At 40.3% G+C, this 15,976-nt stretch overlaps 1 protein-coding gene across 6 annotated transcripts in view; it reads right to left on the reverse strand.

Annotated features, from left to right (window-relative positions):
• Positions 1–15,976, reverse strand: part of LOC126236921 (lactoylglutathione lyase) — a 127,628-nt gene that overhangs the window by 73,213 nt on the left and 38,439 nt on the right. For all 6 annotated transcript variants that reach the window (XM_049946582.1, XM_049946578.1, XM_049946583.1 and 3 more), the window contains one exon: positions 10,555–10,778. In XM_049946582.1, coding sequence (XP_049802539.1) covers positions 10,555–10,778 — 224 coding nt within the window. The remainder of the gene's footprint in view (positions 1–10,554; positions 10,779–15,976) is intronic.

Raw genomic sequence — 15,976 nt, forward strand, 5'->3', positions numbered from 1 at the left:
GAATCCAAACTGATCTTCCCCGAGGTCCGCTTCTACCAGTTTTTCCATTCGTCTGTAAAGAATCCGCGTTAGTATTTTGCAGCTGTGACTTATTAAACTGATAGTTCAGTAATTTTCACATCTGTCAACACCTGCTTTCTTTGGGATTGGAATTATTATATTCTTCTTGAAGTCTGTGGGTATTTCGCCTCTCTCATACATCTTGCTCACCAGATGGTAGAGTTTTGTCATGACTGGCTCTCCCAAGGCCATCAGTAGTTCTAATGGAATGTTGTCTACTCCCGGGGCCTTGTTTCGACTCAGGTCTTTCAGTGCTCTGTCAAACTCTTCACGCAGTATCTTATCTCCCATTTCATCTTCATCTACATCCTCTTCCATTTCCATAATATTGTCCTCAAGTACATCGCCCTTGTATAAACCCTCTATATACTCCTTCCACCTTTCTGCCTTCCCTTCTTTGCTTAGAACTGGGTTGCCATCTGAGCTCTTGATATTCATACAAGTGGTTCTCTTCTCTCCGAAGGTCTCTTTAATTTTCCTGTAGGCAGTATCTATCTTACCCCTAGTGAGACAAGCCTCTACATCCTTACATCTGTCCTCTAGCCATCCCTGCTTAGCCATTTTGCACTTCCTGTCGATCTCATTTTTGAGACGTTTGTATTCCTTTTTGCCTGCTTCATTTATCGCATTTTTATGTTTTCTCCTTTCATCAATTAAGTTCAATATTTCTTCTGTTACCCAAGGATTTCTATTAGCCCTCGTCTTTTTACCTACTTCTTAGAATGTATGATAAAAAAAGCTCCATACATACAGAACTCTGAGAAATGAGTTGGAAAGAAGAGGAAAGGGGAACGGTGTAAACTATTTATATAACAATTTACTGCGTCAAGATCACCTATTTGCTATAATATTCACATTGCTGGTTCGGCACTTCATTGCCATCTTCTGGTGTGGTAATTAATCCACAGTTTTGTCATGATATATAAAATCAAGTCGTATCCATTCTGAACATGATGAAATAGCAGAAAATATCATTATATGACAATAAAATATACATGATGTCATCAGGTGGTAAGAGAGACAGAAACAAACATTGCTGTATGATCTTTATATAGGGATTAAAGAATAGAGGGGCATGGGAAATGGGGATGGAACTATGGCAATAGATGAAGCAGGGTAGATAACTATGCAATCTATATCCACTTAGTTTACTATATGCAATTTTTAAAGGAAATATCTTAAAAGCCCAAGCGAGAATAAAAAAATGAAAGTTATAATTTTTAAGTAATACAGTTGACAATAGATCAACTTAAAAAAAAAAAAAAAAAAAAAAAAAAAACTGAAGTAAAATATGATGCAGGTAAATCTTACTTGTAAATTAAAGTCTATGGGAATTATGTGTTTTTGTAAAAGTCTTGGATGCACTCTTATAGGAATTTACTTATCAAGTAAAAACCAATGCAGACCAATAATTCAAATAGAAATTACCCATTTATACAATTTGTTTTATCTAGTAACTATTGTTGTGTGTTACACCTAATTTCTTCATGCAACTTTGTAAGAAGTGTCATATGGCAGGAAGGCAGAGAAAGCAGACAGCTAATCACAGCTGTTTGGTGTATCAGAATGTTAAGACTCTAATCACAACAAGCAATTTGAAAAACTTTAACATGCAATGAAGAACATTTAAGTAATTGTATCAGGTAATGGGATTCAGTTGTCTTTCCTAAGAAGTTTGTGACACTGTAAAGGACACGAAAAATTAATTTGAATCTCTGATGACGGTATCTACATAAACAACTGCTTTCACTTGTTGCTACAGAGCTGAATTCAGTTTGATGATTAAGGAGGGCTACTGTAACCAATAGATCTGACATAATATTGACTTGTATGTATATCACACTTCTAGCATTTGCAGATTTACAAAGTCTTTTTGACAGTTTTGACTCAAACACATTTTAACAATCTGAATTCATCAGGGATAAACTACATGGCAAAACACTACATGAAATTTCTATGGGAAACAGTTAGCAGTTATAAGAGTCAAAGGATATGAAGGGCAGGCAATAATTGAGAATGGAGTGAAAGAGAGTTGTATCCTATCCTCTATGTTAACCAATTTTGGTGACAACGTTTGGTTTTGTGGGGTGCTCAATTATGCGGTCATCAGCGTCCATACAAAGTCTCAGTTTTTTCACACTCCAATTTTCACAGTCCAATCTAGCCACTGTCACGAATGATGAGAATGAAGATGAAATGATGAGGACAACACAAACACCCAGTTCCCAGACAGAGAAAATCCCAACCTGGCCGGGAATGGAACCTGGGACCCCGTGATCCAGAGGTAGCAACGCTATGTTAACCAATGTGTACATAGAATAAGCAGTAAAGGAAACTAGAAAGAAATTTGGAAAAGGAATCAATGTTTGGGGAGAATACACTTTAGCAAATCGAACTGTAATTATAATGTAATTCTATCAGACACAGAAAGGAACTTGGAAGGTCAGTTAAATGGAAACTATTGTATCCAGAAAAGATAAATATAAACTTCAGTACAATAAGGGTAATGGAGCGTGAATATTTTTGGAGTGTAGTTGATTTAAATAAGGCAACACTACGGGAATCAGAATTAAAAGTATTATATGAGTTTATCAAAGTATGTTAACATCAAATATAAACTTCATTAAATGCTGAAAGTCATACCTGGAAGCATTTGTTTGGAGTGTTGCGATGTAGGGAAGTGAAACAAGGATGATCAACAGTATGAGCAAGAAGAGAGTACCGTATTTACTCGAATCTAAGCCGCACTTTTTTCCGGTTTTTGTAATCCAAAAAACCGTCTGCGGCTTAGAATCGAGTGCAAAGTAAGCGGAAGTTCTGAAAAATGTTGGTAGGTGCCGCCACAACTAACTTCTGCTGTCGAATATATGCAGCGCTACACAGGCATGCTTTCCAGGCACAAACATAAATACTGCCACCAAAACCTCTACAAAAAAAAAAAAAAGGAAGGCTGGAAGACGAGCTTTGTTCTCCTCCCTGAGTTTTGACCACTGCATTTTCATACATTATCCAACGAAGTAAATACAAATTTCATATTGTTCATCTTCGAATGTAGCAGCATTTCAATGTACTACGAAAATCCGACTGGCAAGACTGTTTGGGATGTTTGTCAATATGGGAAACTACGTTCTGAATTTTTTCCTACCTGTGAGAAGAGATGGCTGCTAATAGGAACTTTTATGAATTGTGAATCACATGCAGTATTCTCTTCACCATAAGAATAATACGAATATAAACATTTTGTCATGTATTCTTTCATATTTGCAGCTATCTCATTTAAATCCAGTCTGCCTAATAAACTACGAAACTAGAATGAGACAACAGCAAACGCGGAAGAATACACATATCATGTCATGTTTATATTCATATTATTCTTATGCCTAATAGTGAAACAGTCAGAAATGAAGCACGGCAATTGACTAGATTTTTAAATCTAAGATGACTCTAATTTCTGTGCAGAATGTAATGTACTAAAGAGGCATCTGCAAAGAGTTTCAAATGGAGAAAAATTTTCACTAAACTCTCGTTCAAAACATCATCTATCATACACAGTCTATTATTTGGTTCTTGTTGATCATTATCAAAGAAAGCAAAGAAAGCAGCAGTGTAAGTAACAACAAATAGCAGTCTCTTGCCATTGTTTCGCTAATGAGACGATTCCTCCTCTTTTTTTTTTTATTTTTTTTATTTTTTATTTATTTTTTTTTTTTTATCGTTGGTGTTCTGTGTTGTAAGCAGCGGTACCATGCACAAAAGCAAGCCATATGGCGAGCGGTGACAGGCCATAAACACTCATCATCAGAAAGCGACAAACAATGCATGGCACAATACAGTAATGCATTTCAGCTTACAGTAAGCACCTATAACAAAGAGAACAGCACTTATCAGATCAAAGGAAAATAAGCAATCAATTCAAACCAGACGAAGCACGTGAAAAAGGAAGGGTACCCGTATAAATACGGACGGAGTGCCTGATGCATAGCAATGGCTACCTGGTAAAGCTTAACTGCTAAGATTACGACTTGAACCAAACTACTGTAGCTGTATCGTCATTCATTTGACCTAAATTATATCTCATATTATAATGGACCAACTTGGTTTCGATTTGGTGGTGCAGCCTAAAACTTTTCTCTCCCCTTGAATTTCGAGTCTCAAATTTCAAGTACGGCTTAGATTCGGGAAAAATTTTTTTCCTTGATTTAGAGTCTCATTTTTCAGGTGCGGCTTAGGTTCGAGTGCGGCTTAGGTTCGAGTAAATATGGTAAATGCTATTGAAATGTGATGTTTTAGAGGACTGCTGAAGATTAGATGGGGAAACCAAGTTCCTTATTAAAATGTACTGAACTGAATTGGGAAGGAAACAGCTTTACAACACAACCTGGCTAAAAGATGGGGTAGACCCATAGGCACTCACCCTGGAGCATCAAGGAAAAGTTAATCTGGCAATGAAAGAAACTGTGGGATGTAAAAATTATACAGAAAACCTTAAAAATTTAATTGCCTTGTCCCTCTTGTGAGCTTGGCTCAAAACTATGAATGGCCTACCTTTGCACTAGCAAACTTTTGGTACATTTCTGGTCATTTTTGTTTCTCTGGAATCGTATTTGAATCAAAAGTGGAAATAATCTATGTTTAGAAGTTTTTAAATACATGTCTTTTGCATATATTGCTCTTTCCAAACAGTTATCTGTAGTGTAATTTTACCTTCTGAGACTAGGTTATAGATTTTATTATTAACTTTCATAGCACAATTTTATATTACCATACTTTCAGTACAAGAAAAAGCAAAATGGAAATGTTACAAGTGATTTGAAAAGGGTAAGATATCTATTACAGCCCCTTTCTTTCAATCAATCTTGGTATTTCTTATATCAACAAAAATAATAAAATTTTGAAAATAGGACTGGATTGATGAAAAATCTACTCACCAGGTGGAGCCAGGAGAAAAAAATCATGGAAATGTGCAAGCTTTTAGCGATGTTTAAGAAGTGGAGAGAGCTACTGAAAAGTTGTCCAGAATCCTGGATCGAGAAACCCTTACAAAATGGAATGAGAAGGAAAGGCTGATAGTTGGGAACTGTGCTGGATGAGATTTGAAAACCTAAGAGTTTAAACGTGGAAGAGAGGGTAATAAGCAAGACAGATATACTGACAAAACATTGTGTGAGAGTTAATAACACTGGAAAGCTAAGTACATGGTAGTGGTGGGCGAGGCAAAAAATGGACATGTTAGAAGATAAACAATCCAGAAAACTGAAAGGGAGGGAAGAGAAAATAGCTACTGTAATGAAATGCCAATACCAAAGAAATTAAGATAAATCAAGACCAAGTGGGTGGTGAGAACCAAGCACCACATGCAGTGCAGTTCCCAGCTGCGAAGTTCTGAGAAACTGATTTCAGGAGGGAGAACCCAGAGGGCACTTGTGGTGGAACAGGCATCAAGGCCACGACTGTCACATTGTAGAGCATGGTCTGAAACAGGATACTGTGTACTGCCGATATACACCCTCTGCTTATGCCCTTTTATCCTAACTTATAACTTGGTGGTAGTCATATCATTACAGGGCCAGTATAAGTAGTGGTGCGAGGGTGCATAGGCCAAGTTTTACAGCATCCCTCTTGCAAGATTTCTACATCTACTACATCTACATCTATACTCCGCGAGCCACCTTACGGTGTGTGGCGGAGGGTACTTATTGTACCACTATCTGATCCCCCCTTCCCTGTTCCATTCACGAATTGTGCGTGGGAAGAACGACTGCTTGTAAGTCTCCGTATTTGCTCTAATTTCTCGGATCTTTTCGTTGTGATCATTACGCGAGATATATGTGGGCGGTAGTAATATGTTGCCCATCTCTTCCCGGAATGTGCTCTCTCGTAATTTCGATAATAAACCTCTCCGTATTGCGTAACGCCTTTCTTGAAGTGTCCGCCATTGGAGCTTGTTCAGCATCTCCGTAACGCTCTCGCGCTGACTAAATGTCCCCATGACGAATCGCGCTGCTTTTCGCTGGATCATGTCTATCTCTTCTATTAATCCAACCTGGTAAGGGTCCCATACTGATGAGCAATACTCAAGAATCGGACGAACAAGCGTTTTGTAAGCTACTTCTTTCGTCGATGAGTCACATTTTCTTAGAATTCTTCCTATGAATCTCAACCTGGCGCCTGCTTTTCCCACTATTTGTTTTATGTGATCATTCCACTTCAGATCGCTCCGGATAGTAACTCCTAAGTATTTTACGGTCGTTACCGCTTCCAATGATTTACCACCTATGGCATAATCGTACTGGAATGGATTTCTGCCCCTATGTATGCGCATTATATTACATTTATCTACGTTTAGGGAAAGCTGCCAGCTGTCGCACCATGCATTAATCCTCTGCAGGTCCTCCTGGAGTACGTACGAGTCTTCTGATGTTGCTACTTTCTTGTAGACAACCGTGTCATCTGCAAATAGCCTCACGGAGCTACCGATGTTGTCAACTAAGTCATTTATGTAAATTGTAAACAATAAAGGTCCTATCACGCTTCCCTGCGGTACTCCCGAAATTACCTCTACATCTGCAGATTTTGAACCGTTAAGAATGACATGTTGTGTTCTTTCTTCTAGGAAATCCTGAATCCAATCACAAACCTGGTCCGATATTCCGTAAGCTCGTATTTTTTTCACTAAACGTAAGTGCGGAACCGTATCAAATGCCTTCCTGAAGTCCAGGAATACGGCATCAATCTGCTCGCCAGTGTCTACGGCACTGTGAATTTCTTGGGCAAATAGGGCGAGCTGAGTTTCACATGATCTCTGTTTGCGGAATCCATGTTGGTTATGATGAAGGAGATTTGTATTATCTAAGAACGTCATAATACGAGAACACAAAACATGTTCCATTATTCTACAACAGATTGACGTAAGCGAAATAGGCCTATAATTATTCGCATCTGATTTATGACCCCTCTTGAAAATGGGAACGACCTGCGCTTTCTTCCAGTCGCTAGGTACTTTACGTTCTTCCAGCGATCTACGATAAATTGCTGATAGAAAGGGGGCAAGTTCTTTAGCATAATCACTGTAGAATCTTAAGGGTATCTCGTCTGGTCCGGATGCTTTTCCGCTACTAAGTGATAGCAGTTGTTTTTCAATTCCGATATCGTTTATTTCAATATTTTCCATTTTGGCGTCCGTGCGACGGCTGAAGTCAGGGACCGTGTTACGATTTTCCGCAGTGAAACAGTTTCGGAACACTGAATTCAGTATTTCTGCCTTTCTTTGGTCGTCCTCTGTTTCGGTGCCATCGTGGTCAACGAGTGACTGAATAGGGGATTTAGATCCGCTTACCGATTTTACATATGACCAAAACTTTTTAGGGTTCTTGTTTAGATTGTTTGCCAATGTTTTATGTTCGAATTCGTTGAATGCTTCTCTCATTGCTCTCTTTACGCTCTTTTTCGCTTCGTTCAGCTTTTCCTTATCAGCTATGATTCGACTACTCTTAAACCTATGATGAAGCTTTCTTTGTTTCCGTAGTACCTTTCGTACATGATTGTTATACCATGGTGGATCTTTTCCCTCGCTTTGGACCTTAGTCGGTACGAACTTATCTAAGGCGTACTGGACGATGTTTCTGAATTTTTTCCATTTTTGTTCCACATCCTCTTCCTCAGAAATGAACGTTTGATGGTGGTCACTCAGATATTCTGCGATTTGTGCCCTATCACTCTTGTTAAGCAAATATATTTTCCTTCCTTTCTTGGCATTTCTTATTACACTTGTAGTCATTGATGCAACCACTGACTTATGATCACTGATACCCTCTTCTACATTCACGGAGTCGAAAAGTTCCGGTCTATTTGTTGCTATGAGGTCTAAAACGTTAGCTTCACGAGTTGGTTCTCTAACTATCTGCTCGAAGTAATTCTCGGACAAGGCAGTCAGGATAATGTCACAAGAGTCTCTGTCCCTGGCTCCAGTTCTGATTGTGTGACTATCCCATTCTATACCCGGTAGATTGAAGTCTCCCCCTATTACAATAGTATGATCACGAAACTTCTTCACGACGTTCTGCAGGTTCTCTCTGAGGCGCTCAACTACTACGGTTGCTGATGCAGGTGGTCTATAGAAGCATCCGACTATCATATCTGACCCACCTTTGATACTTAACTTAACCCAGATTATTTCACATTCGCATTCGCTAATAACTTCACTGGATATTATTGAATTCTTTACTGCTATAAATACTCCTCCACCATTGGCGTTTATCCTATCCTTGCGGTATATATTCCATTCTGTGTCTAGGATTTCGTTACTGTTCACTTCCGGTTTTAACCAACTTTCCGTTCCTAATACTATATGCGCACTATTTCCTTCAATAAGAGATACTAATTCAGGAACCTTGCCCTGGATACTCCTGCAGTTTACCAATATTACGTTGACTTTTCCTGTTTTTGGTCTCTGAGGACGGACGTTCTTTATCAACGATGATAATGTCCTCTCTGGTAAGCCGTCAGGTATTTTATCGTTTCGCCCAAGGGGGGGTCCCTCTAACCTAAAAAACCCCCGTGTGCACGCCACACGTACTCTGCTACCCTAGTAGCTGCTTCCGGTGTGTAGTGCACGCCTGACCTGTCTAGGGGGGCCCTACAGTTCTCCACCCAATAACGGAGGTCGATGAATTTGCAACCATTATAGTCGCAGAGTCGTCTGAGCCTCTGGTTTAGACCCTCCACACGGCTCCAAACCAGAGGACCGCGATCGACTCTGGGCACTATGCTGCAGATATTAAGCTCAGCTTGCACTCCGCGTGCGATGCTGGTTGTCTTCACCAAATCAGCCAGTCGCCGGAAGGAACCAAGGATGGCCTCAGAACCCAAGCGGCAGGCGTCATTCGTTCCGACATGTGCTACTATCTGCAGCCGGTCACACCCAGTGCGTTCAATAGCTGCCGGAAGGGCCTCCTCCACATTACGGACGAGACCCCCCGGCAAGCACACCGAGTGCACACTGGCATTCTTCCCCGACCTACCCGCTATTTTCCTAAGGGGCTCCATAACCCGCCTAACGTTGGAGCTCCCTATAACTAATAGGCCCGCCCTCTGTGACTGTCGGGACCTTGCCGGAGAATCGGCCACTGGCCCAACAGGCGAGGCATCCTGTGGTGGCTCGGAAACGATGTCATCACCACTAGGAAGTACCCCGTACCTGTTGGAAAGGGGTAAGGCAGCTGCCACGCGGCCAGATCCCACCTTCGCCTTTCGGCCAGGCACGCGCGAGCCCACCACTGTCCGCCATTCACCCTGGAGTGATGGCTGACCGGTAAGATGCTCACTGCCGGAAGACGCAGCGACATCAGGGGTTCCATGCGATTCCAAGGCCACCGAAGTAGGCATAGGTCTCACCACAGTTGCCCCAACGCCACTACGAGCCGACGCCTGCGCCTCGAGCTCGATGAGCCTAACAGACAAAGCCTCCACCTGCCCCCGAAGAGTGGCCAATTCTCCTTGCGTCCGCTCACAACAACCACAGTCCCTACACATGACTATGTTTACCCTACAAGCGAACGGTGTACTCGCCTTATTAGCAGCAGGAAATCGAAGTGCTCTCTCACTGACGGTCTAACCGACACTCCCTATGCACCCTACTACCACCACCTATATCACTTCTGTAACTGGCAAAACATACATTATCACCAAAGTCATGACCTCGGTGCCCATTTCACCATGTGTGTCATCTGGATGTTCCCTCCTGACACCAGCTTTTCAGAACTCCACAGGTGGGAACTGACATTACAATATGAGCTTGGTTCTCACCACCCACCTGGCCTTAATTTAGGTGAATTTCTTTGGTCTTGGCATTTCTTTTCCATAATTATTCCCTTTTACTTTTCACTATTGTTTCTTTTCTGACCTGTCTGCTTTTCTCCTTCCCCCACCTCTACCATGTATAATGCACTTAGCTTTCCGCACTTATTAACTCTCCCATGATATTTTGTCAGTAATCTCTGTCTTGCTTATCACTCTATTTTTCTCTTAAAAGGTTTCAGGTTTTCAATCTTGTCCAGTGCAGTTCCCAACGATAAGTCTTTCCTTCTCATTCTGTTCGATCAGTCTCCCCTGACCCGGGGCTCTGGGAGACTTTTCAGTCACTCTTCCCATTTTCTAGACAATACCAGTCCTTTTCTTTCACCCCTCTTGCTTCCACTTCAACTATTCTGCCAGAAGAAGGAGCCACTGGCTACAAAGACTTGCAAATTTCCATAACTTTTATATGTTCTTACCTGCTGCTGCTTGGTGGGTAGATTTCCTTATCCAGCCAATTATATTATATTAGTAATTCTTATATGAGAAAACACTCAACTTGTAGATAAATTAACACACAGACATTGACATCATCTATGTACATACTTCATCAAATTTGCATCTTGCATGAAAATATTCAAACAATTTAGTTTTCTTGCTTTAATAACAAGATTTAATACAGTTATTTAAAAAGATGCTTACTGTGTTAATTCCAATGTTGCTTTTCTGGAAAATGTCCACTTCGTCTGTTGCTGTAAATCTGCTGGTATGTCTTCCTGTTTTTCGTAACCCATAAAATACAATGAAAACTTCATTTCCGGGAAATCTAACTTCTGAAGCAATCGCATGCCCATAACATTCGTGTAGAATTCTAATGAGCGCCTTGGGTCTTTAATACGATACATTGTTTGTTGGAAAATAAAATCCTGCAAAATGACAAAATTTTTACATCATTCTATCCACAATAACATTAGTATTACTTGGTATTGCGTGAAGTTTTTCATGAAATAGTGAGCCCAGAGTCCAATTTAATTTGTACTGCTATGGGCCATATGCTTTATCACCATTGGTATTTACATATATGTGAGCAACTAGTGATTTTGTGAAAATAAATATTTGTCCTCTGTTCTTTATGAAATTTGTCAGCTAAGGAGAATTTTTTTTTTTTCCCTCTATAGTTCTATCCCCGTGTACCCAGTGAATTAAAGTTGTTGATACAAACTGATTACTTTGGTGAATAAATTAACGTTCTGTAATATAATAAAATCTGGTTCTATATTTCATGGCTAATCAAATTCTTTTGCTTATGGACCACAGCACTTAAGGGAAAGATTTACACTAATCAAACTATTATCTGTAACAATATGGTGAAAACTGTGCAGCATCCCAAGATTTGGGAAAATTAAGTACAGTGTCAATTTATTTCAGAATCTTGCTTCTTTCTGACAATTAGGTACGATTGTAAGGTTAGCTGCAGAAAAATTTTCGATCAAAGGTTTTAGTAATGCTTGACTACCTGACAGAAATCTGCATATACACTGACAGAAAAAATCAAAAGACCAAGAAGGAATTTGGTGCCGTAAAGGAAAACCAGTGAGCGTGTTTCTATGTCTGAAAGCTCTTATTCAAATTTCACGCTAGTCACATAACAGTGACTCCACTAGTGCCACTATGAGGATGCAAATCAGGTTTCCTTTAATACGCGCTGTGACAGTCAAGAGCATTAGTTACCTTTGAGCTAGCACGTGGTGAATTGATGTTAGTCAAGAATGCCTTTAAGGAAACACAGACACCATTATTAACACCTTACTGAGTTTGAATGAGGTCATGTAATAGGGCTACGAGAAGCTGGACGTTCCTTCTGCAATACTGCAGATTGACTTTGCAGGAATGTAGCCACTGTACACTATTGCTGGCAGTGGTGGTCACGACAATGCATGGTCACAAGGAGACTGGGCTGACACTACCAAGAGAGACAACCGTCATGTTCGACGTGGGCTCTCCCACATCGTACTGCATCTGCAGCAACAATTTAAGCAGTGGTTGGCACCACAGTGACACAACAAACAGTTACAAATTGGTTACTTCATGCCATTTGTCCTGTACTGTGCATTTTACTGACCCCAAACCACTGCCATTTGTGACTTCAGTGTTGTCAAGACAGAGCTTACTGGAGGGCAAGGTGGTCTGATGCACGACTTCTTATGACAGCAGGAGCACTCTCATGGTTATCCAACGCACCCAAACTGCAAATTTGTACATCAATCTGATGATTTGACCTGCTGTGGTGCCATTCATGAACAGCATTTCAGAGGATGTTTTCCACAAAAATAACATTCGTCCACATAACATTCCCCCACATATTGCTGTTACAACCCAAAAATGCTCTACAGAGTGTCGACATGTCTTTATCACTACATTTGTCTCCAACTGAGCACATATGCAACATCATTGGATGACAGCTCCAGTGTCATCCACAATGAGTAATAATTGTCCCAGTACTGACTGACCAAGTGCAACAGCAATGGAATTCCATCGCACAAAATGACATCCGGCATCTATGCAACACAATGCACGCAAGTTTGCATGGTTGCATTCAAAATCCTTGCAGTTACACCAGTTATTAATCAGCATTTCACATTTGCAATGGCTTATCTCATGCTTACATTAACCTGTGATCTTCTAATGTTAATTACTTAAATATGTTACCTACACAAATGCTTTCCTGAAATTTCATTACTCTACATTAATTATTTTTTGGTGTTGCAATTTTTTTCTGTCACTGTATTAATCAAAATGCTTAATTCTGAGTTTATTAAAAACATAGTAAATATAAGAAAACAAAATCTAATTACATAACTAAATGGAAACCTCAATTTTATTTATTTTAAACCATTAACATCATATATGTTTAAAAACTTACTTCAAGATAAAGAATAACCCCCCCCCCCCCCTCTCTCTCTCCCACACACACACACACACACACACACACACACACACACAAATATTATATGTATTAATAACGTTGGCATCTTTACTTGCATTTCTTCACTGAATATGCAATGCTCAAAAAAGTATGCTGAGCCGCAGCCTTATTTCACCAGCGTGGGTTCCCAGCAATAAGGTAGAGTTTCCAACATAACACACAGTGGAATGGGTAAGAGTGTCCCAGCAATTCATTACTGCGAAGATCTTTTCAAGAGCGTACCCAGGATTTGAGTAGAGGGAGGGGGGGGGGGGGGAGGGGAGCAAAATTCATATTAGTCTTGCAGTGAATGACAAATTAATTTTTATTTTACGACAAATGATCCTGAGTGCACCTGACAGTAGTAAAAATCCATAACAAGCTCTGGCTTTCTTCAAATTGATAATTGTTTTGGAATGTCTGTCTTCTCCAACTGGGCAGCTTGTAAGTCTGGTTTGCAATGATTTTTTTCTGGAGTGCTTTGGGTGGGGGTGGGGTTGGGGTAGGGGGTGTTAGCTATCCTATGCTGGCCCTCACTGCCTAAGCTCTTGGGTCTTCCTGTGATTCAACTTACCAACATAAAATATTTCATTTTCATACTTGAAATCAAATCACAATGGTTATCTCTTCTTTCACAATGCTATTATTTGATCTGAAATTATTGTCTTCATTTTAAATTTTCATTTTTTTCGAATTTTTGAAGGTTTTAGTGGTGTCACATATGTCACTGAATCAGCTTCTACTGCACAGAAACTGCAAATGGTTCATACTGCAATTACATGTGAGCAACTACTGTAGTTTACTGTGTTATAATGGGGAGTTTTGAAGTGATGCCCACTCCAGTCTATCCTAAGTTATGACCATTTATATGTTGAGACTGGCTCTAGCCAGAGCAGCCAGAGTAGTGGTCATGTGTACATGAGGTGTGAATGTGAATGTGTGTGTGTGTGTGTTTTTCTTTTCTGAAGAAGGCTTTGGCCAAGAGCTCAGTGTGTGAGAGTCTTTTCATAGCACCTGTCTGTAACTCAACGTTTTCATCCTTACCATGAGAAGCAGTCTATCCTTTTTGTAACTGTTGATATTCCAGCATTAACTTTCTGGCTTGACAGAATGTCACATACAACATCCTGAGAGGTTTTAGAGGCCAATACAATACTTTACTTCAAGTAATTCCACATATAATATTTCAGCAAGGTAATGGTCAACCCCAGATGGCTAGAAATATGCAAGCCTTCTTCAAAGAACAATGGGTACCACTGGTTACCTAACCTACAAATTTGCCTACATGCTGCCCACAGAACATGTACGGGATACGATTAGTTGGTAATATGTTCATCACAATCTTTTAGCAACCAACGAGGATGCTCTGTGTATTAACAATAACATTTATACATTCTGAATGCAGCATGTGGGACTTCTGTAATGTACTGAATTCTTTAAGTCATATATAATATGTTGTTATTGCTGTTATTGGTGGTGGTGGTGGTGGTGGTGTCTTCAGTACAAATACTGGTTTGATGCAGCTCGCAGTTCTGCAATTGTAGTAATTCGTATTCTGTCAGACAAACAGTGAAGCACACAGAAGACATGGTCAGATGTCAATGAAACTTTGTGCATGTAGACACCATCAGCAGGTATGAAAATAATTAGAGTTGCAATTCTCTGCAACAGATAGAATGGGCACCACAGTGCATTAGTGTTGATACCAGGTCTAGCAGAGTATGTAAGGGGTGTGAACAGATTCAAATGTCGAGTGATCGCTATAAGGGACATGGAGATGACACATGCTCATGTCAGACAGCATTATCAGCATCTGACAAATTTTGAAACGGCAACATTGCAAGTCTCTACTTCCTTGGCTGGTCGAACTGTGCAATATCCAGATTTATGGAGCATACAGATGTGACAGTGCCCTGAAGCTGGACTGGGCAGTGGTACAATGAGTGCAGGCAGACACATCATCGAAGTTGTTGACCACATATAGCCACCACAAGAGAGAATCTCCACATTGTGAAGCAAGCATATCATAGCCCCTTCACATCTGTTCCTGCCATCTGAGAACAAGTAATGGACTCCATGCAACATTCTGTGTTGGCCAGAGACTAGCAACAGAAGGGCTAGGGAATTACTGTTCCATGCATAGGATCCAATAACACCACAACACAAATGGCTGTGCCTGGAGTAGTGCCACGATCAAGAAACATGGACCGCTGATGAATGGCATTGCAATGTGTTCAGTGATGAGTCATCGTTTGATAGTGACAGAGCAAAACTATGACAGCACAATGGTACACCACGGATATTGCTGCACCCTCATGTGTTACCCATCACACAATAGTACCACAACACTATTTTTCAAGGGGACAACACTTTTCCAAAATGGCATGTGCCTCTGTGAATTGCCTGCATGATGTTGAGTTACACCTGTGGCCAGCAAGATCGGCAGATTTGTTGCAGATATAACTCGTGTGGGACCAGTTCAGATGTCAACTCCATATCACTACCCATATCCATAATATCAAGGACCAGTTGCAACAGTTATGGGTCAGCTTGCCTCAGGAGAGGACGTACCAGTTTTATTACACCCTTCCCTATCAAATCAGTGCAGGTATCCTAACTAAAGGGGATGCAATATCATACTGACAAGTCGGCTCATTGTCGTACTGATACAGGGCGTATCCGTGGACAAGGAAAAAAAAATCCCGGATTTCCCAGTTAAAAATACACTTTCTCCCGGACGAAAATACAATTTTTCTGTGCTAAATGACAAGATATTTTCCCTCAGAAATAACCGGCACATTAGTAAACGATCGTGAGCGGGAAAAAAAAAAATTATATGCAGCCACAAGTACGCTGCACTTTTTCATATTACAAAAGTATAAATTCGAATTCCATCAAACTCGGCAAGTTACTTTCCGAAGCATTGAAATCGAGTTTGCGATGCACTTTTGTAAGTCAATCATAATGCCACGTGATCTCGCCAGCCAATGAAAGCAGGTATTCAGAGCATAGAACATGTGATGTAGTCAGTCAACAGCAACATCACTGTTAAATAGTGTGAACACACGAGTAGGAAAAGTTAATGGCTTAAATTAATATGCAAGTGTGGCTGCAAGGGAAGCTACGCTTTCATATATAATACTGGTCTCGAAGATCAAT

The sequence above is a fragment of the Schistocerca nitens genome, chromosome 2, assembly GCF_023898315.1.
Source record: "Schistocerca nitens isolate TAMUIC-IGC-003100 chromosome 2, iqSchNite1.1, whole genome shotgun sequence".
NCBI classification, from domain to species: Eukaryota; Metazoa; Arthropoda; class Insecta; order Orthoptera; family Acrididae; genus Schistocerca; species Schistocerca nitens.